The sequence below is a fragment of the Phaethon aethereus genome (genome assembly GCF_964289735.1).
Source record: "Phaethon aethereus genome assembly, chromosome: 7".
Classification (NCBI taxonomy): domain Eukaryota; kingdom Metazoa; phylum Chordata; class Aves; order Phaethontiformes; family Phaethontidae; genus Phaethon; species Phaethon aethereus.
In genome coordinates, this window is record NC_138583.1 from 14122752 (window position 1) to 14137094 (window position 14343).

General features: G+C 43.0%; 1 protein-coding gene across 1 annotated transcript; it reads left to right on the forward strand.

Annotated features, from left to right (window-relative positions):
- Positions 1 to 469: 469 nt before the first annotated feature.
- On the forward strand, positions 470 to 6293 carry TMEM254 (transmembrane protein 254; the record flags this gene model as incomplete). The annotated part of the gene is made up of 4 exons (XM_082001886.1): positions 470 to 750; positions 2466 to 2569; positions 3792 to 3851; positions 6173 to 6293. The coding sequence occupies exons 1-4, from the start codon at positions 643 to 645 to the stop codon at positions 6291 to 6293; spliced, it is 393 nt and encodes a 130-aa protein (XP_081858012.1). The 5' UTR covers positions 470 to 642.
- Positions 6294 to 14343: the final 8050 nt, after the last annotated feature.

Below are 14343 nucleotides of genomic sequence, written 5' to 3' on the forward strand. Positions count from 1 at the left end.
GCTCGCGGGCCGCCCTCGGGGGATGGCCGGCTTCCTGACCGCAGACCTGCACGGCCCTGCCTCCGGAGAGCTGGCAGCCGCCACCGGCACCGGCCGCATACCGCGGCGGGGAGAGGCGGCGTGGGCACGGCTCTCCGGAAGGAAGTGACGGGGCGCTGCTGCCCCTGCTAATGTCCGCGGTGCCCGGGGGCGCCCCGCCGTGCCAGCCCGCGGCCGGGCGCGGCTGCCTGCCTCCCGCGGCACGCGGAGCTGCCGCCGCCGTCGTCGTATCGGTCACGGGGTCAACCTAGAGGGTCACGGCGCCACCCGCTCACGGCAGGTGGCGCCATCCGCCGCTTAAGGTTACTTCAAGCCCAGCCGACGTACTGGCTAACGACAGGCGGCCTCGCGCTTCCTACACCCGCCCCACCCGCCACTTCTGCCGCGCGCAACGCCCAGGGCCGGTCCCCACCGGCCCTGGACGGCCCCGCCGCGTTCCCCGCCCGCAGCCGAGTCGGACGGCGGCGCGGCGGCAGAGCCCTCCCCGGCCTCTCGCGGGCCGCAGCCCCGGCTGGCCCGTCACCGGCCCCGCCCTCGGCCCCGCCCCTCCGCGCCGCGGCCTTAGCGGGGGTGGCGGCAGGACCCGGCGCGCAGAGCGGCGGGATGACGGCGGTAACGGGCGCGGAGCGGCTCCGCGATGGCAGCTGCCACTTCCAGCGCTCCCGGCTCATCTGGATGATCGCCATCACCTTCGGCATGATCGTCCTCGGCGTAAGGAGCGGCGGGTGGGCGCGGGGGGGAGGGTGGCGGGACTCCGCGGGCCCGGGGCGAGCCGTGCGGGCCTACAGCGGTAGCCTGGGGGCTGGAGCCTCCAAACTGACGGAGGTCCACACCCGGTCCGTGGGTTTGCTGCTGCCACGGCGGTCCTGGCGGGCGGCTCAGGAGCTGCAGGGTCTGTGGAAGAGGCTTCCTTACCGGTCCCGTGTCCGTGGGAGCGCCCCTTTCTGAAATAAAGGGGGCGGAAAGGGAAAACTAAAGATGGTGCTCTGGCCCGGTCAGCTTGTGAGGTAGCTAAACAAATCCATCAGTGAAGTTCAGGGGAAAAAAAAAAAAAAGATTAAATACTTGAACTGGATTCCACTGCGAAGCGAGGTGGTGGCACTGAAGGCGCACAGCGACAGCCACCCCAGCGCTGCAGCCTGTGTGGGTCTGCGTTGCAGGTACCCTGTGCAAGTGTCTTCGTCGCTCACAAGATTGAAACCACATTGATAAAACTCGCTCTAGGACAGCTCTCAGTTGTATCAGTAAATAAGGCGCACTCACAGGTGACAGTGTTGGTTACAGACTGTATTAACTGGTGGTGGTGTTGGAAAACAGACTAGTTCAGTCACCACATTGCTTTCGTTACTAAAAATGGACTTCAGATAAAATAGGCCAGATTGCTGGAGTGGGAAGGTTCATGACAGTTTTGATGTATCTGCCAAGTTAGGTCATCCATTGACTTCCACACATTGTAGTTTTTCTTCTATTTGCATGGAAAATCCATGCATAAGAACCACCACTGGAAAAAATGGTGGTCAAGGCAGGCCAAACAGCTCACAAAACAGCTTTTGGACTGTTTCAAGAAATAGAATGATCTTTAAGCAGATTCCCTGTTTAAATCCACCATCTTGCCACATGCTTGGCATAGCCAAATTTACATAGAATTAGAAACTGCAGCGCTGATACCAGAGGAAAGATAAGCCAGTGTGAACTTTGGCCCAGCTTAGCATTTACCTTACATCCCCAGTGGACTCTCAAGTGCGCAGCTCCCCGACTCCCAGCTTCTCCTGCACAGCTTTTTAAAATAAAGGTAGACGGTGATAAGCACTGCGGACAACTCCATGACAGGAAAGACATCTGAAACGTTGTATGTGTGGGCTTCACGCTCAATTATCTTCTGTGCCTGTTCAAAATAGAACAAAATTTGACATTTTCTTTTTTAAGGGACAAAAGAGGAAAGACTGATCCCCTAGCTATGGATAAAGAGTTATTCCTCCTCCTCAGTCTAGTCATTGTTTGACTTCTTCAGGTCAGTTGCATCAGATTAACTTCTTCAGGACAACATATTTTTTGCTGCTACCGCACGTAATAGGTAATGAGCTTACAACTTAAATATCGCTTAATATGCAGGTGCACTCTTGGTACACAGATAGCAACCTTAAACTTAGCACCTGGATGTCTCGTACATCAAGAAAAAGAAATTTTGTAGGTTTGAATCTTAAGTAAGTGTGCTTTAGAAGGCTAGTGGTCTTGGCATTGAAGAATATGGGTCATATGCAAGGTTAATGTAATGAAAGAGTTGAAATACTATGAATAGATGGCCACTAAACCATGTTTGACAGACATGGGGGGCAAGGGGAGGAAAAAGAAAGCTAATTTGAAGGTTAAATTGATAGTAATTCTACATCCAAGTAAGCTAACTAATTTTTTTTTTTTTTTTTTAGTGGGTAACGCTTTGGCCTTCAACTATCCCCTATAGTTATTTGGGAATATTTGGTACCTTCCTTAATTATTTAGTGGAGAACCACCACAAATGGGTGTGCTATGGGTAAGTTATATCAGACTGTATATTTGCATCTCTCCTGTTGCCTCTCTCTGACTCTACTGCTTAGTCCATGTTAACAAGCTTTTCTGTAACCCAGTTGTTAATTACATTTAAGGAGCTCTCCTTTCAAGCTCATTACAACTAAGGGTGTGGAGTCATAAGTATGTAGAGGACTAGACAGGCTAAGACCAGTATGAAAGTTTAAAAATTCAACTTAGAATTTGGCATCTGTGTTGCTATAGTGAGAAAGGAAAAAAATTAAGGTACTACTTTTGGAGACAGTTATTAGTCCATATGTAAACTTATATTTGTAACACCTCCTAAAACTGGTTCTTTTGTCAAATTGTTACTCAAGTAGTCTAATCCTCTCCTTAGGAGTCTTCTTTTTCCAGCTGCAATTAAAGAACATTTTCTACCCTGCTACTAACTTATCCTGATCCTGTCCACGTGAGAAATAACCTGCTTGAAGAAACTGCATAGTGCTAAGCTTTGCTGGGTTATAAAACTTAGTTTTTATTATTTTAACTAACAAACAAGCAGGAAGATGCTTCCCTGTAACCAGATCTCTCACTTGCTGACTTCCTGTAAGGATGGGAAGACAGCAAGACTTTCTTTTATATTGCATCATGTAAACAATAAGCCTTCATCTTTGCTGAGAGCATCTTTTGCTTTAGCAAAGTATTGAATTGATCCTAACTGAATATCCTGTGTAACTTTTTTTCTTTAAAAAAAAAAAAAAGCTTCTAGATGAAAATTTGTAGATAGAGTTTGACTAATCAAGTCATATTATATATTTTGAATCTGTATACACAGTTGTTTTCATAGAACTATAAGAACTTGAGTAACTCATTAGGACCACTAAAAATACTTGTGTAAATAAAAGGATAGATTTTGCACACCTAACTAAGATTAACTTGTACTGCTTTTGTAAGCATTTGGCTTTTTGGCTTAATCTAAGTGCTTTTGAAACATGCAGTGGATACTTGAAATGGCAGGTCCAGGCATATTGAACAAGTTACAGTTCCTCTTAATTTCTCAGTGGACTTTAGTTTCTTTTAAGACTACGTATGCTTTTTTCTGAGATAAGAAACACGCCTCCCTTTCTAGGTTAAAGTGAGACGTTACTTCTGTGCTTCCAGTTTTATGTTCTCCGCATAATGCATCTTGGATACAACAGTCTACTCCCTAATTTTCAACAAAATAAAATATCTTCTCTTTTTATTAGGTTCTGGGTATCCTGGCTGATTCATGTAGTAGAAGCCTTCTACGGTGTTAAGTTATGCCAGTAAGTTTTTCCCTTCCCCTACCCCAACACAGGTTCTCTGAAAAGGATTTCTGGTACAAGTGACATAAGCTACAGGCTGATTTTGGTGGTTCTCAGTAGCAATGTTAGTTCAGAGGACGCTAATAAAATCCTTGCTGCAGTGATAGTTTGCTGCCCTCCACAAGAGATTACTGCAAATGCTGCCAGTGGCTCCTGTTGTACAGGGTGGCAGAAGCAAGGGATTGCGACTTGCAGAACTGGCAGCAACGAGGTTTGCAGGAGCTTGTCTGTCTGCCTCTGACCTCACTGTTCACTGGGTAACATTGCACTTGAGGAAGCAGAGGGAACAACAGATAGTGTAGAAATAGTCTGATAACTTCAGGTGTTATAACTTCATCAGATCTTACCTCATCAGAATTTTGAGACTGCTAATTACCTGCTTAAATGATTGTATCTATATTGTGAGAATACAATTGGACACTTCCATTTGGGACTATGTAAGATCTACCAGTATCTGCAGGCTTGTGGGATAAAATACTTGACTAATCAGACTATGAAAGTAGGGCCAACTAACTCTTATGTTAGGATAACAAATTCCTTGGAAAGGTATGCTGTCCAAACGCATAGTCCTTCTGTTCCTTTGAATTTTGCTTGTAATAATTCAGAAGAATGTAGATAGTGGTTTTCATGCTCTACAGCGTAGACAGCCAGTCTGTTTGCCTTTGTAAAAATGGTGGTTTTCCACTTCATTTAGTTCAGTTCACAACTGTGTGTCACAGACTTCTCAGGTAACATCTCTTGGAGGCAAAGGAATTTTGTTCCATGGAAAGCTATATTTTATTATCTCAGGATAATAGAATATGGATGAACATGTTCTGCCTTCAGAATGGGAGTTAGTAACAAATTTTTTACCAGGCCTCAGTTTTCAATTATGTAGCGTTAAAGTTTTAACTCTGATTCTGCAGATGGATAGGTATGTAGACTTAAGGTGATTTTTAAGTATGAGGGAACTTGATTACCAGTGAAGGTACCAAATGGGTCTATTGGAATCAAGTTAAGTAACGAAGTCTTACAGAGTAGTGTTACAGAGAGAAGAAAGAGGGAGAGCATGGACTGCCTGCCCATCCTCTCTTCAGACATATGTATAGATTACTAAAAGTTGTACTTTACTGTAAGCATCAAACATCATATGCTTTTTACTGATGTAAAAGCGATGTATACTTACAAATATCACAAAGGAGGCATGAGGAAGAACTAGCAAGGAAGCACATACAAATTTGTTAATCAATAGTAGTACTGTCATTGGCTCTTGGCCTGTATGTCTGCATATGGACTCTTGGTTTATATAAGCAGGTAAGTTTCTTAAGCCCTAGTCTTCCAGTTTCTGCACTCAACTCTGGAAACACTGCAGCTGGGATTATAAAAAAAGTTTTTCACAGCTGGTAAGACAATTTAAGAATGAACGTTAAGAAATGTTGTGTTAATCCAACACTGGCTACACAATCATTTTGTACATGTAGAGGTTATGGAGCAATTAACAGCTGAACTGTTCTAGCAAAGGTCAGTAGAGGGAGCTGCCTTGTAAACTTATGAGTTGGAGCACAGTTATGCTTGACAACTGTTTACTGGAAATGTGAAATCAGTTGGGTTTGCTGTCATGTTTGTACTCATTCTTTTCTCTGAAAATTCAGTAGTATTTCCCAACAACAGTGAAGTGGAGGAAAAAGTTACATTTTCTGTAATATGCAGAAAAATTCCCATATGCCAAGTTAAAACTGACTGACATAGGAAAGTCTCTGCTTTATTTATAAAGCCAAGTGTCTTCAGCGGCTTGCACCTATATTTTTCTAGCCACAAATTCAGGCAACAGTGCTCCTGCATCACACAGAAATTGTCAGGCCTCTTTGCCCTGCTAGCATGCAGTGTACCTTCAGTGACTGTAGTCAACAAGAAGTTACATACAGACTATTAAGATTAGTATTTACACTACTCAGACTTCTTGGTTCTGTGTACTTAAACTTCTAGGATAAGTAATTTCAAATAGCATAGATTGAGATTGCAATCTATATATTGTTGAGGAAATTGTATGCATGAAGTCTCTGAAAGAACCTTTGTTCCATGGATAGCTTAAAATCCACTAAAATCACAAGAACTGATATGTTTAGTTTGTACAGGAAATAAGTTTGAGAAGGTTGATGTTAATGATGCTAAGATCCTATGTTCTAATCAAGTCTGTATCAAGGATGGGTAGAAATATCTAACCTTACAAAGTAAGTATCACAGTGTAGCCTGCAAGACCGTAACTTTTTTTGACACATTCTATGCTTTTGTTAATGTTACAGATCTAAAGGAATCACTGACCCGGCGATTCAGTTTCAATGGTTCATTCAGACACTTTTATTTGGGTATGCTTCCTTTGGCCTTCTGGTGTCTTACAAACCTTCAGCCAAGAAGCACTACTAGAAGACAGTGAAAGAAGTCACTTCTCACGTTCTTCATCCTCATTTTTTGAGAAAACATCCTCACTTACATGTCTAGGTGCTGTAATTAGCTAAATTACATTCCTGCTGCATGGTGCAGTGCCCTTCTACTCAAGTAATTCTCCTCTTACTAAACAAGACAATTATAATTCACAGGGCCCTGTGGATAGTTCAGTAGAAATTCAGCCCTTCAGTCTTGGCACCGCCAAAGTTCAATCCCACTTACTATTAAAGAAGCCAAAAGTTGCTCCTGCTCCTCTGCGGTTTTTGGCATAGGCTGTGTACTCTGATCGTCATTGAAAAGTCCCTGACAGCTGTGGTTGATAAATTACCTCTTCACGTGGAGGAATCTTCTTCTATGACAGGGAGAGTTATTTACAGCCACAAGGCAACTTGCACCCGTTTTGTCATAGGATTTAAATTTACCTATGTTTTCTCTACAGGATGTTTTACTGGCTTTTTTTGTTCTTGTTAGAGCCTAGTCTTTTTGCTTTGTTTTGTCAACTTACTTTCTTCCACAAAGGACAGACCACTTTACTGCTGCAGGCACTTTAAAAAAGACCAAGTCTCAGTTCAGGTTGAGGTGCAGTGATGAGCTTGGATACATAAAGCACTTTAACTTGGTTTAATACATGTGCCTTAAATTTCATGCAGCACGACCTCATCTTTTGAATGAAGATTTTAATCTTTGAGTTAGTAGAGCATAAAGTAGTAATCCTGTAGCTTTGAGGGCAGCTTTTTTTGAGAAGTAATTTATTATCCAAGAAAAAAAAATCAATTAGTATTTCAAAACCTAGCTGACAGTTTTATATTTGTGAATGAAATTAGATGTAGTAAGTAAGCATACACCAGTATTTCCCTGATGCTGATGTCCTGAAATCTGTGGTTGACAGACCATCTTAAGCACCCCTCAGAGTACTTCCAGTATGTGTAGTGAGCCTTTTATCATATTGTCTTGTTTTAGCACTTTTAAAAGTAATAACTATTTAAAATACTAATTATGGTGTGGGGAGAAGTTTTACCACGCCAGCCGTGGTACTACTGTTCTGGAAGAAAGGACAAGAAGAGGTTGTTCTTCCTGCGAAGAGCTCCATGAGGCAGTAACAAATAAACTTATGCCTTGTGCAGTACCTGCAGACTGTAACACTTCTGATGGAGAAGTCTTATTCAAGCACAGGTATATAAAGTTTTTGCTTTTCAGTGGGTACTAAAAGCATGGGGAACTGAAGGGTTTGAAATGGTAATTTGTTTGGGGTTTGTTTTTTTTTTTAGTTGCGAACTGATAACATTTTGTAGAGAAGTAGAAACTCATGTTTAGTGGCTAGAAATGCAACAGAAATGTCAAGAGCCTGAGCTGTGTTTTACTGTGTAACCTTTTCTCTTAGTCTGTGACCCTGGAATAAAGATTTTAAAAAGTGAAGAAGTTGTTTTTAATTTATCCTGGAAGTAAGTGTCTATATAAAACATAGGCATGATCTTTACACCCATATCAGTATTCATACAGAATCTGCTGGCTGTATGCTTTCCAGACTAAGTCCCACAGAAATCTAATCTTTCTGACAGGGCAAGGTGTTGATGGGACTTGGCCCTACAAAAAAAAAATAATCCCCATGGCACTAAAACTTGTATAGGTATACTACTTTGTGTTTCATGATTAATTCTAATGGAATACTAAATGAGCATTAACTTTAAGAATGTGAAGGGATGAAAGGAATAACTTTGGTTCACCATTTTCAGGATAGCGTTCCTGTAGAGAGGGAAAGGTGTAACAGTAACGCCAAGGCTAGTTAAAGACTTAAGAGAGGTGGGAAAAGACTTTTTTCTACTTAATAGGCTTTTTTGGCTGTTCTTGTTCCCCGCTATTCACTTTCCGTCAGCGAAGCTGTAAAGAAGGTCAGAACTACTACGCTAGCTCCCCGTCCCCGCGCCAGCCTGCGCACCAGGCCCCTGCGACGCGCGCCAGCACAGCTCTCGCGGCCCTTCCGCCAGGGCGCTGGCAGGGCTGTAGGTAAATCACAGCTCTGAGAAGTTGACAGCTTGCCATTAGGCTCAGCTTAATTAGAAGGGCTTCCTTTCAGAGAGGCAATGGTAAAAGCTTCCTCAATGCAGCCCAAGGAAGCCAGAAAAGAAAAAATGTTGAACTGGCAGCAGTTCAGTTTTTCTGTCTCTATATATTTTGTTTGTTTATTTTTTACTATTATTTATTCGCAGCCTCTGTCCCAGAGCTGCAAGAAGCACTGATGCTGGTCTTTTAATGTTTTTGAAGCCTGTGCGGTCCTAAACTCAAATCCAAGAAGTATGGGATAAGCAATGCTGACTAGCTTTTAACGTAAAATATCCCTGAGGAAAAGAAGGAAACCCACAGAAGGACAAGATTCAAGCTAATTTTGAGATACCATTTCTGAATATTTGTTTATAGTGTCCCTAATGTTGCATGCAGCAAAATAAACATGCCATAATACCGTACAAAATAATTAGTTAAAAAAAGCCCGCAGAAGAAGCATGAATCCAAGACGGCAACTCACGAAGCCCATAGAGAGACATACTTCCATGGCTACTAACAGGCTCTTTGGAAACAGGATCACAGAATCATTAAGGTAGGAAAAGACCTTTAAGGTCACCAGGCGTAAGCATTTCTCCAGGCTATCCTAACAGCGACAATAAAGGACTGCCCTTCATCATGCAGAGTAAGTCTTTCCACTGCAATCCAAATACCCTTTCCACAGCAAAAGGGGAAAGCAACAGCAGCGTACCCCCATGTTCCCACAGCAGCTCAAAGGCTAGGCTGAGCCTGGAACCACCTCCCACATCAACACCCAACCCACCCGCCCGCCCAAGGAAGAGGCTGGAAATGTTAGTACCTCACTGAAAAAAATGTTTCAAAATGTTACTTCCCACCAAAAGGAAAACCAAATGAAACTCACAGAAGGGAGGGTCACAACACTGCTCAGAGGGGTGGAACACCTCTCCTCTGAGCGCAGGCTGAGAGAGCTGGGGTTGTGCAGCCTGCAGAAGAGAAGGCTCGGGGAGACCTTACTGCAGCCTGCCAGTGCTTAAAGGGGGCTTAGAAGAAAGATGGGGACAGACTTTTTAGCAGGGCCTGTAGCGATAGGACAAAGGGTAATGGTTTTAAACTAAAAAAGGGCAGATTTAGACTAGATAGAAGGAAGAAATTTTTCACAATGAGGGTGGTGAACCACTGGCACAGGTTGCCCAGAGAGGTGGTAGCTGCCCCATCCCTGGAACCATCCCAGGTCAGGCTGGACGGGGCTCTGAGCAACCTGCTCTACTTGAAGATGTCCCTGCTCGCTGCAGGGGGGTTGGACTAGATGGCCTTTAAAGGTCCCTTCCTGCCCAAAATACTCTGTGATTCTAAGGGCTTTTACTATTAAACATCACTGAGTAAGAAGGTAAATCACCAAGAAAGCTAAGAAAGGTTTTCAGGATGGATATTTCTGCCAACCAGGCTGCTGGCAGTACTGAAGAGAAATAAATGCTGTTAAACCATCCATTTCAAATTGAAACCATAAGAAAAAAACCCCTTGTTATGAAAGCCTATGTGCAAAACGGAGTATGCTTTATGCCAATAATGTAATGTAGATGCTGAGAAAATTTAACACAACAGTGCCTGTTTTTTTTTCCAGGCATATACCAAAACAGGGCATTATTTTTTTGACCTGCATTGGTGATCAAAAGAAATCACTTCATACAAGTTGCAAATAATCACATCGCTTACAACAGTGCTTTTATGTTGTGATTGCCCGGTAAATTTGTTGTGGGAGAAAACACAAAGAAACGACCCGGATCCACTTGCACCTTTAAATCATAATATGCAGAAATGACTGTAACGTACTTGAAGGTGAGCCATCTCCAGATCAGCGTGGTTGGTAAATCACTGCTCCAACCAAGCTGTGTTGATGAGAAGCTGGGTCAGGGAACGCCGCATCAGCCCAGAAACTTGGCTGAGCCTGAACAGAGGCAATGAGATGTCTCCAATCTGTTTCCAAGAACTGTTTCTAAAGCCTTAAGGGCTGTAGCTCATTTTTTCAAGGGAGTGATGAAAAAACCCCTCTCAGAATCACAATATATTGTCTTGCTTTGCCTTTCTTGCATTTTGACCTAGATTTTTCAAAACACAACAGGAGTCAACTGGGCCAGCCTTTGGAAATACGCAAGTGTTGGTTCATTAAGGACATTTAATTTGCCCGGGGGCTGGGCAGATGGTTTCCTGAATGGCAACAGAGGCCAGAGAAAGGCGGGGGAAGGGCCTTGGTGACCACTGTCATGGAGTCTGCAGTAACTTTCACCACTATAGGCAAGGTCTTTGAAGCCCTACAGCCTGCTGTTTGTGGGCATTCTGGCATGATCTCAGGGTGAGTGTGTCCAGAAATTGTAGACCTTCCACAGAAATACAGTAGACTTTAGAGGAATATGTTATGGAAAGCAACGTTTAGCTCACTGATTTGAAGGCTTGCAGGCAAATGACCTTTGCAAAGAAAAAAGTAACTAATGCAGTCAAGTTTCCATCAATGAGAGAATCTGAATTAAGTGTTCCTTCTGTATTTATACCTCATGTTTGAGTAGAGAGGAACACCAATTCACATTTTTTAATTACAGTACTGTTGTGTATGAGCCCCCGTTAATGAGGCCGTCAGTCCCACTTCACTAGTTACAAGGCTACGCAGTTTAAAAAATGCTTTGCTTTTTTGCTTGTTGGTTACAAGTTTGTACATTTTCACTCGCCTACCTCCCAGCAGGTGATCTGCACATACAAAATAAGGAGATTTTTCTAGAGGTTTTTTTAACAACTCCAGCCATTTAAGGACTTAATGAGAACTTTCAGCATCTGGCCACCAGCCTATACATTCAGTTTATCTTGTCAGCAACAGGTTTATTCAGACTGGTGCCTGTACGCGAGGCCTGGACGAACAGGTCAAAAAATTGCTTTGGCTTGTTGAAAGCAAAAGCAACAAAAAACTCCTCAACATTTCCTTTACTATCACTCTTCAGAGGAGAAGCAGTGGTATGGCACAACCCGCACGCTGTAATAGACCCCATAGCCCTTACAAGGCCCTTGCAACTCCAAGCATAGCTACAACACATGCATGACTGGGAAGGGGCAGGGGAGAGTAAGGATACCGTAGTATCATTTATCAGCATTCTTTGACACTGTTCTCTCAAAGCCAAGCCTCTTAGGTGCCCCTTGAGGGAATAGACAGGTTTACCAAGTTTAGAAACCACACAAGTTAAAATCTCCTCCTAAAGACACTCTAGACTTCTTATCAAAACAAAACCCACATACAAACAACACCCTTTTCCACAAATTTCGGAAGTGTGAAAGATTAAAAAGTTCACAGTTGAAAAAAAAGAAGAAAAGGCGAGTACCTGCATTGAGAAGAGCTTTCAGACATCAGCAACATACCCTTCCCTCCTAGGGGCAGGGCAAGCCCCTCATATCCTTTCTGTGGATGCACTCAGGTGTGGTTGATCTGGCTTTGCTCCTTAAGGACTTGCCCAGCTCTTCCTTTCTTCAGAGAGAAAGGCTGTATGGGTTTAGGGACAATGTTGTTATGTACGATCATTATTGAATTACTTCAAAACATTCATATTTTATTAGAATGTTTTCCATCCACAGCCACCAATTTTTGCTGCAGTTTTATTTAAAATAAAGTGCTTTTGAACAATGGGAAATTCATCAGCTCAGAAGGGCACGATATTCATCAGGATTCCCCCTCCACTGGGATGTAGCAATAAATTGGGAGCACATGAAAGCAAAGGTTTCTAATAGAAAGAAACTCGGCAAACTTCAATATCCTACACATGGCAGACTGCTTACAGTTACACAAACAGCAACGAAGGTGACAGGAGAACTAAGGCCATCAAATAAATGCCTGGCAGGAATTACAGCCCAACCCCGGAGTCTTGCAGTTTCCATTCAATAAACTACAAACCTAGGTCTGGATCTAGCAAAAGTTTGATATAAGTCAAACGCACTTACTGCACTTTGCGATGGCAAGGAGGAGCACACGTTTCTAGATCTTCCCCAAGTGGTAGGCTAGATGGCAAGGTGCTACATGTGAGGACACGTCACCTGCATGGGGAGACGAACTTTTCTTGATGCTGTGTAAAGATGTAGTGGCAGAGCTTTAGGTGTTAATCCAGAGCTAACAGGACCTGGCTGAAGAAATTAAGGAATCAGTGTGGGAAGAGATTTTGCTTCAATTAAAGATATGCCTTGTTTGCATCAGCCTGTGGAAGAAGCTGTGCTGTGTCCCTGACAAACCGTGCGCTCACAGGACTGGTCCCAAAGGCAAGTAGCTCAGCTCTAGCTGAACGGCCTGGTCAGAGCAACCTCTTGCACTGGAGACACAAACATGCATTTTAGCTGGTGGAGCCTGCTGCACCCTCAAATTGAAGAACTGGTTTACCAAAGTTCACAATAGTTGTGATGAATTCACCGGACATCATGGACTTAAGTCACCCACACAATCCCCGCCCAGGATACCTCTGCACCCAGACTCTGCGCATTGCCCAGGAACTCAGCCGGCTACAGGCAAGGTGGCATTTGCACCTGGCCCAGCACGTGAAACAGAATCTCTTTCCGAGCCAGTAAGGAGAGATGCTTACCCAGCCACGCCGCTGGGCGCTCCGGCAGGCTCCCGTCCCGCTCCACAGGGCACGAGCGGCAGTCCTGCCCGGCTGCGCCCACCTCCCTGGCAGCCCGCAGCTCGGCGTGCACAAACGACGTGGGTTTCGTGTTGATGCCAATGGCAGAGAAAGGAAAAAACAAAAATGAAATCTGAAGTTTTAATGCACGGCTGCTATCAGTACCATAGGAGAGAATGACGAATCTTTCATTGGTGAGGTGGCATAGCGTAATTTTAATTATTTTTCAAATAAATACAATGCCGAGATTTACATTTTGCTGATTTAACAATTTGTGAAATTTTTACATAATCATTAAAGTTATTTTTTTTCAAGGTACATAAGAACACTCTATATAAAAATAGTTCTTTAAATGAAACATTTAAAAACACATTATTAGATCTTTGAAATGCCGTAGTCCTGTTGTACTTCATAATGCAAAAAGGTTAGCAGCAAAGATATTTCAGTATTCTTTCCAATAACATACATTCATTGAAATGTTTAATTTTTTTTTTTTTCTCCTTTGGAAGGATTTAATCTTAGCTTTAAATCCAATGGACTCACATAAAAGCAATATAGAATGGAAATCAACTCTGGTATCATTATATTCACATGTAAAGTGTTTACCACTGAAGAGTGATTTACAACTTATGTTTATACTTAATACAATAAAAGTAAAACCAAGCTGTATATATCATGTTTGACATTTTAAATAACTTCCAGCCATCACTTTCCTTTTTTTTTTTTTTAACTTTTTTCTTTTTTTCCCCCCAAAACACTTTTTCAAAATCATGCAGTGATTTCAAGTGCATTGATTTTTGGTTGCTCTTTCTACTACCTCTCTTGCCCTGGTTGTGTGAAGACTTCCTAAATGTAGTTCCCACTGATTAGAAAAGAAGTTGTTAATGCTCCGAGCTTCTAAAAAAAGTCAAGTCCAGGATAATGTGGGATGATAAACCAGGGACTCAGACAGCAAAAGGTGTTGGCCACTACTGAGAACATTGGTTATAAATTCCCATTTTCTTCTCACCCGAGACATCCTCAAAATCTCCTGAGATTTTTGCCAGAAGAGATGAGGCGATAATCAGACCTTTATTTATAGTTTTTTTCATCCCCAAATCTGCTCTTTGATGATGTGGTTCATTGCTTGTTTCAATGGAAGTACCATGTACACAGTATGTAGTCTGTCATTAGATATTTCTATACCGATTTCTTAAATTCTTCTGACCGTGAAGAAAGGAGTTGTGTCTGACAGGCTGTGATTTACAGGACACGTTCTGGAGACCGAGCCTTATACCCATCGTTCTGGATGGCAAGAAGGGAGAGAAACTAACCATTGGGGCATCAATAATTCTTAGTTCCCTGTGCAAACCAACATGGTCCTTCCA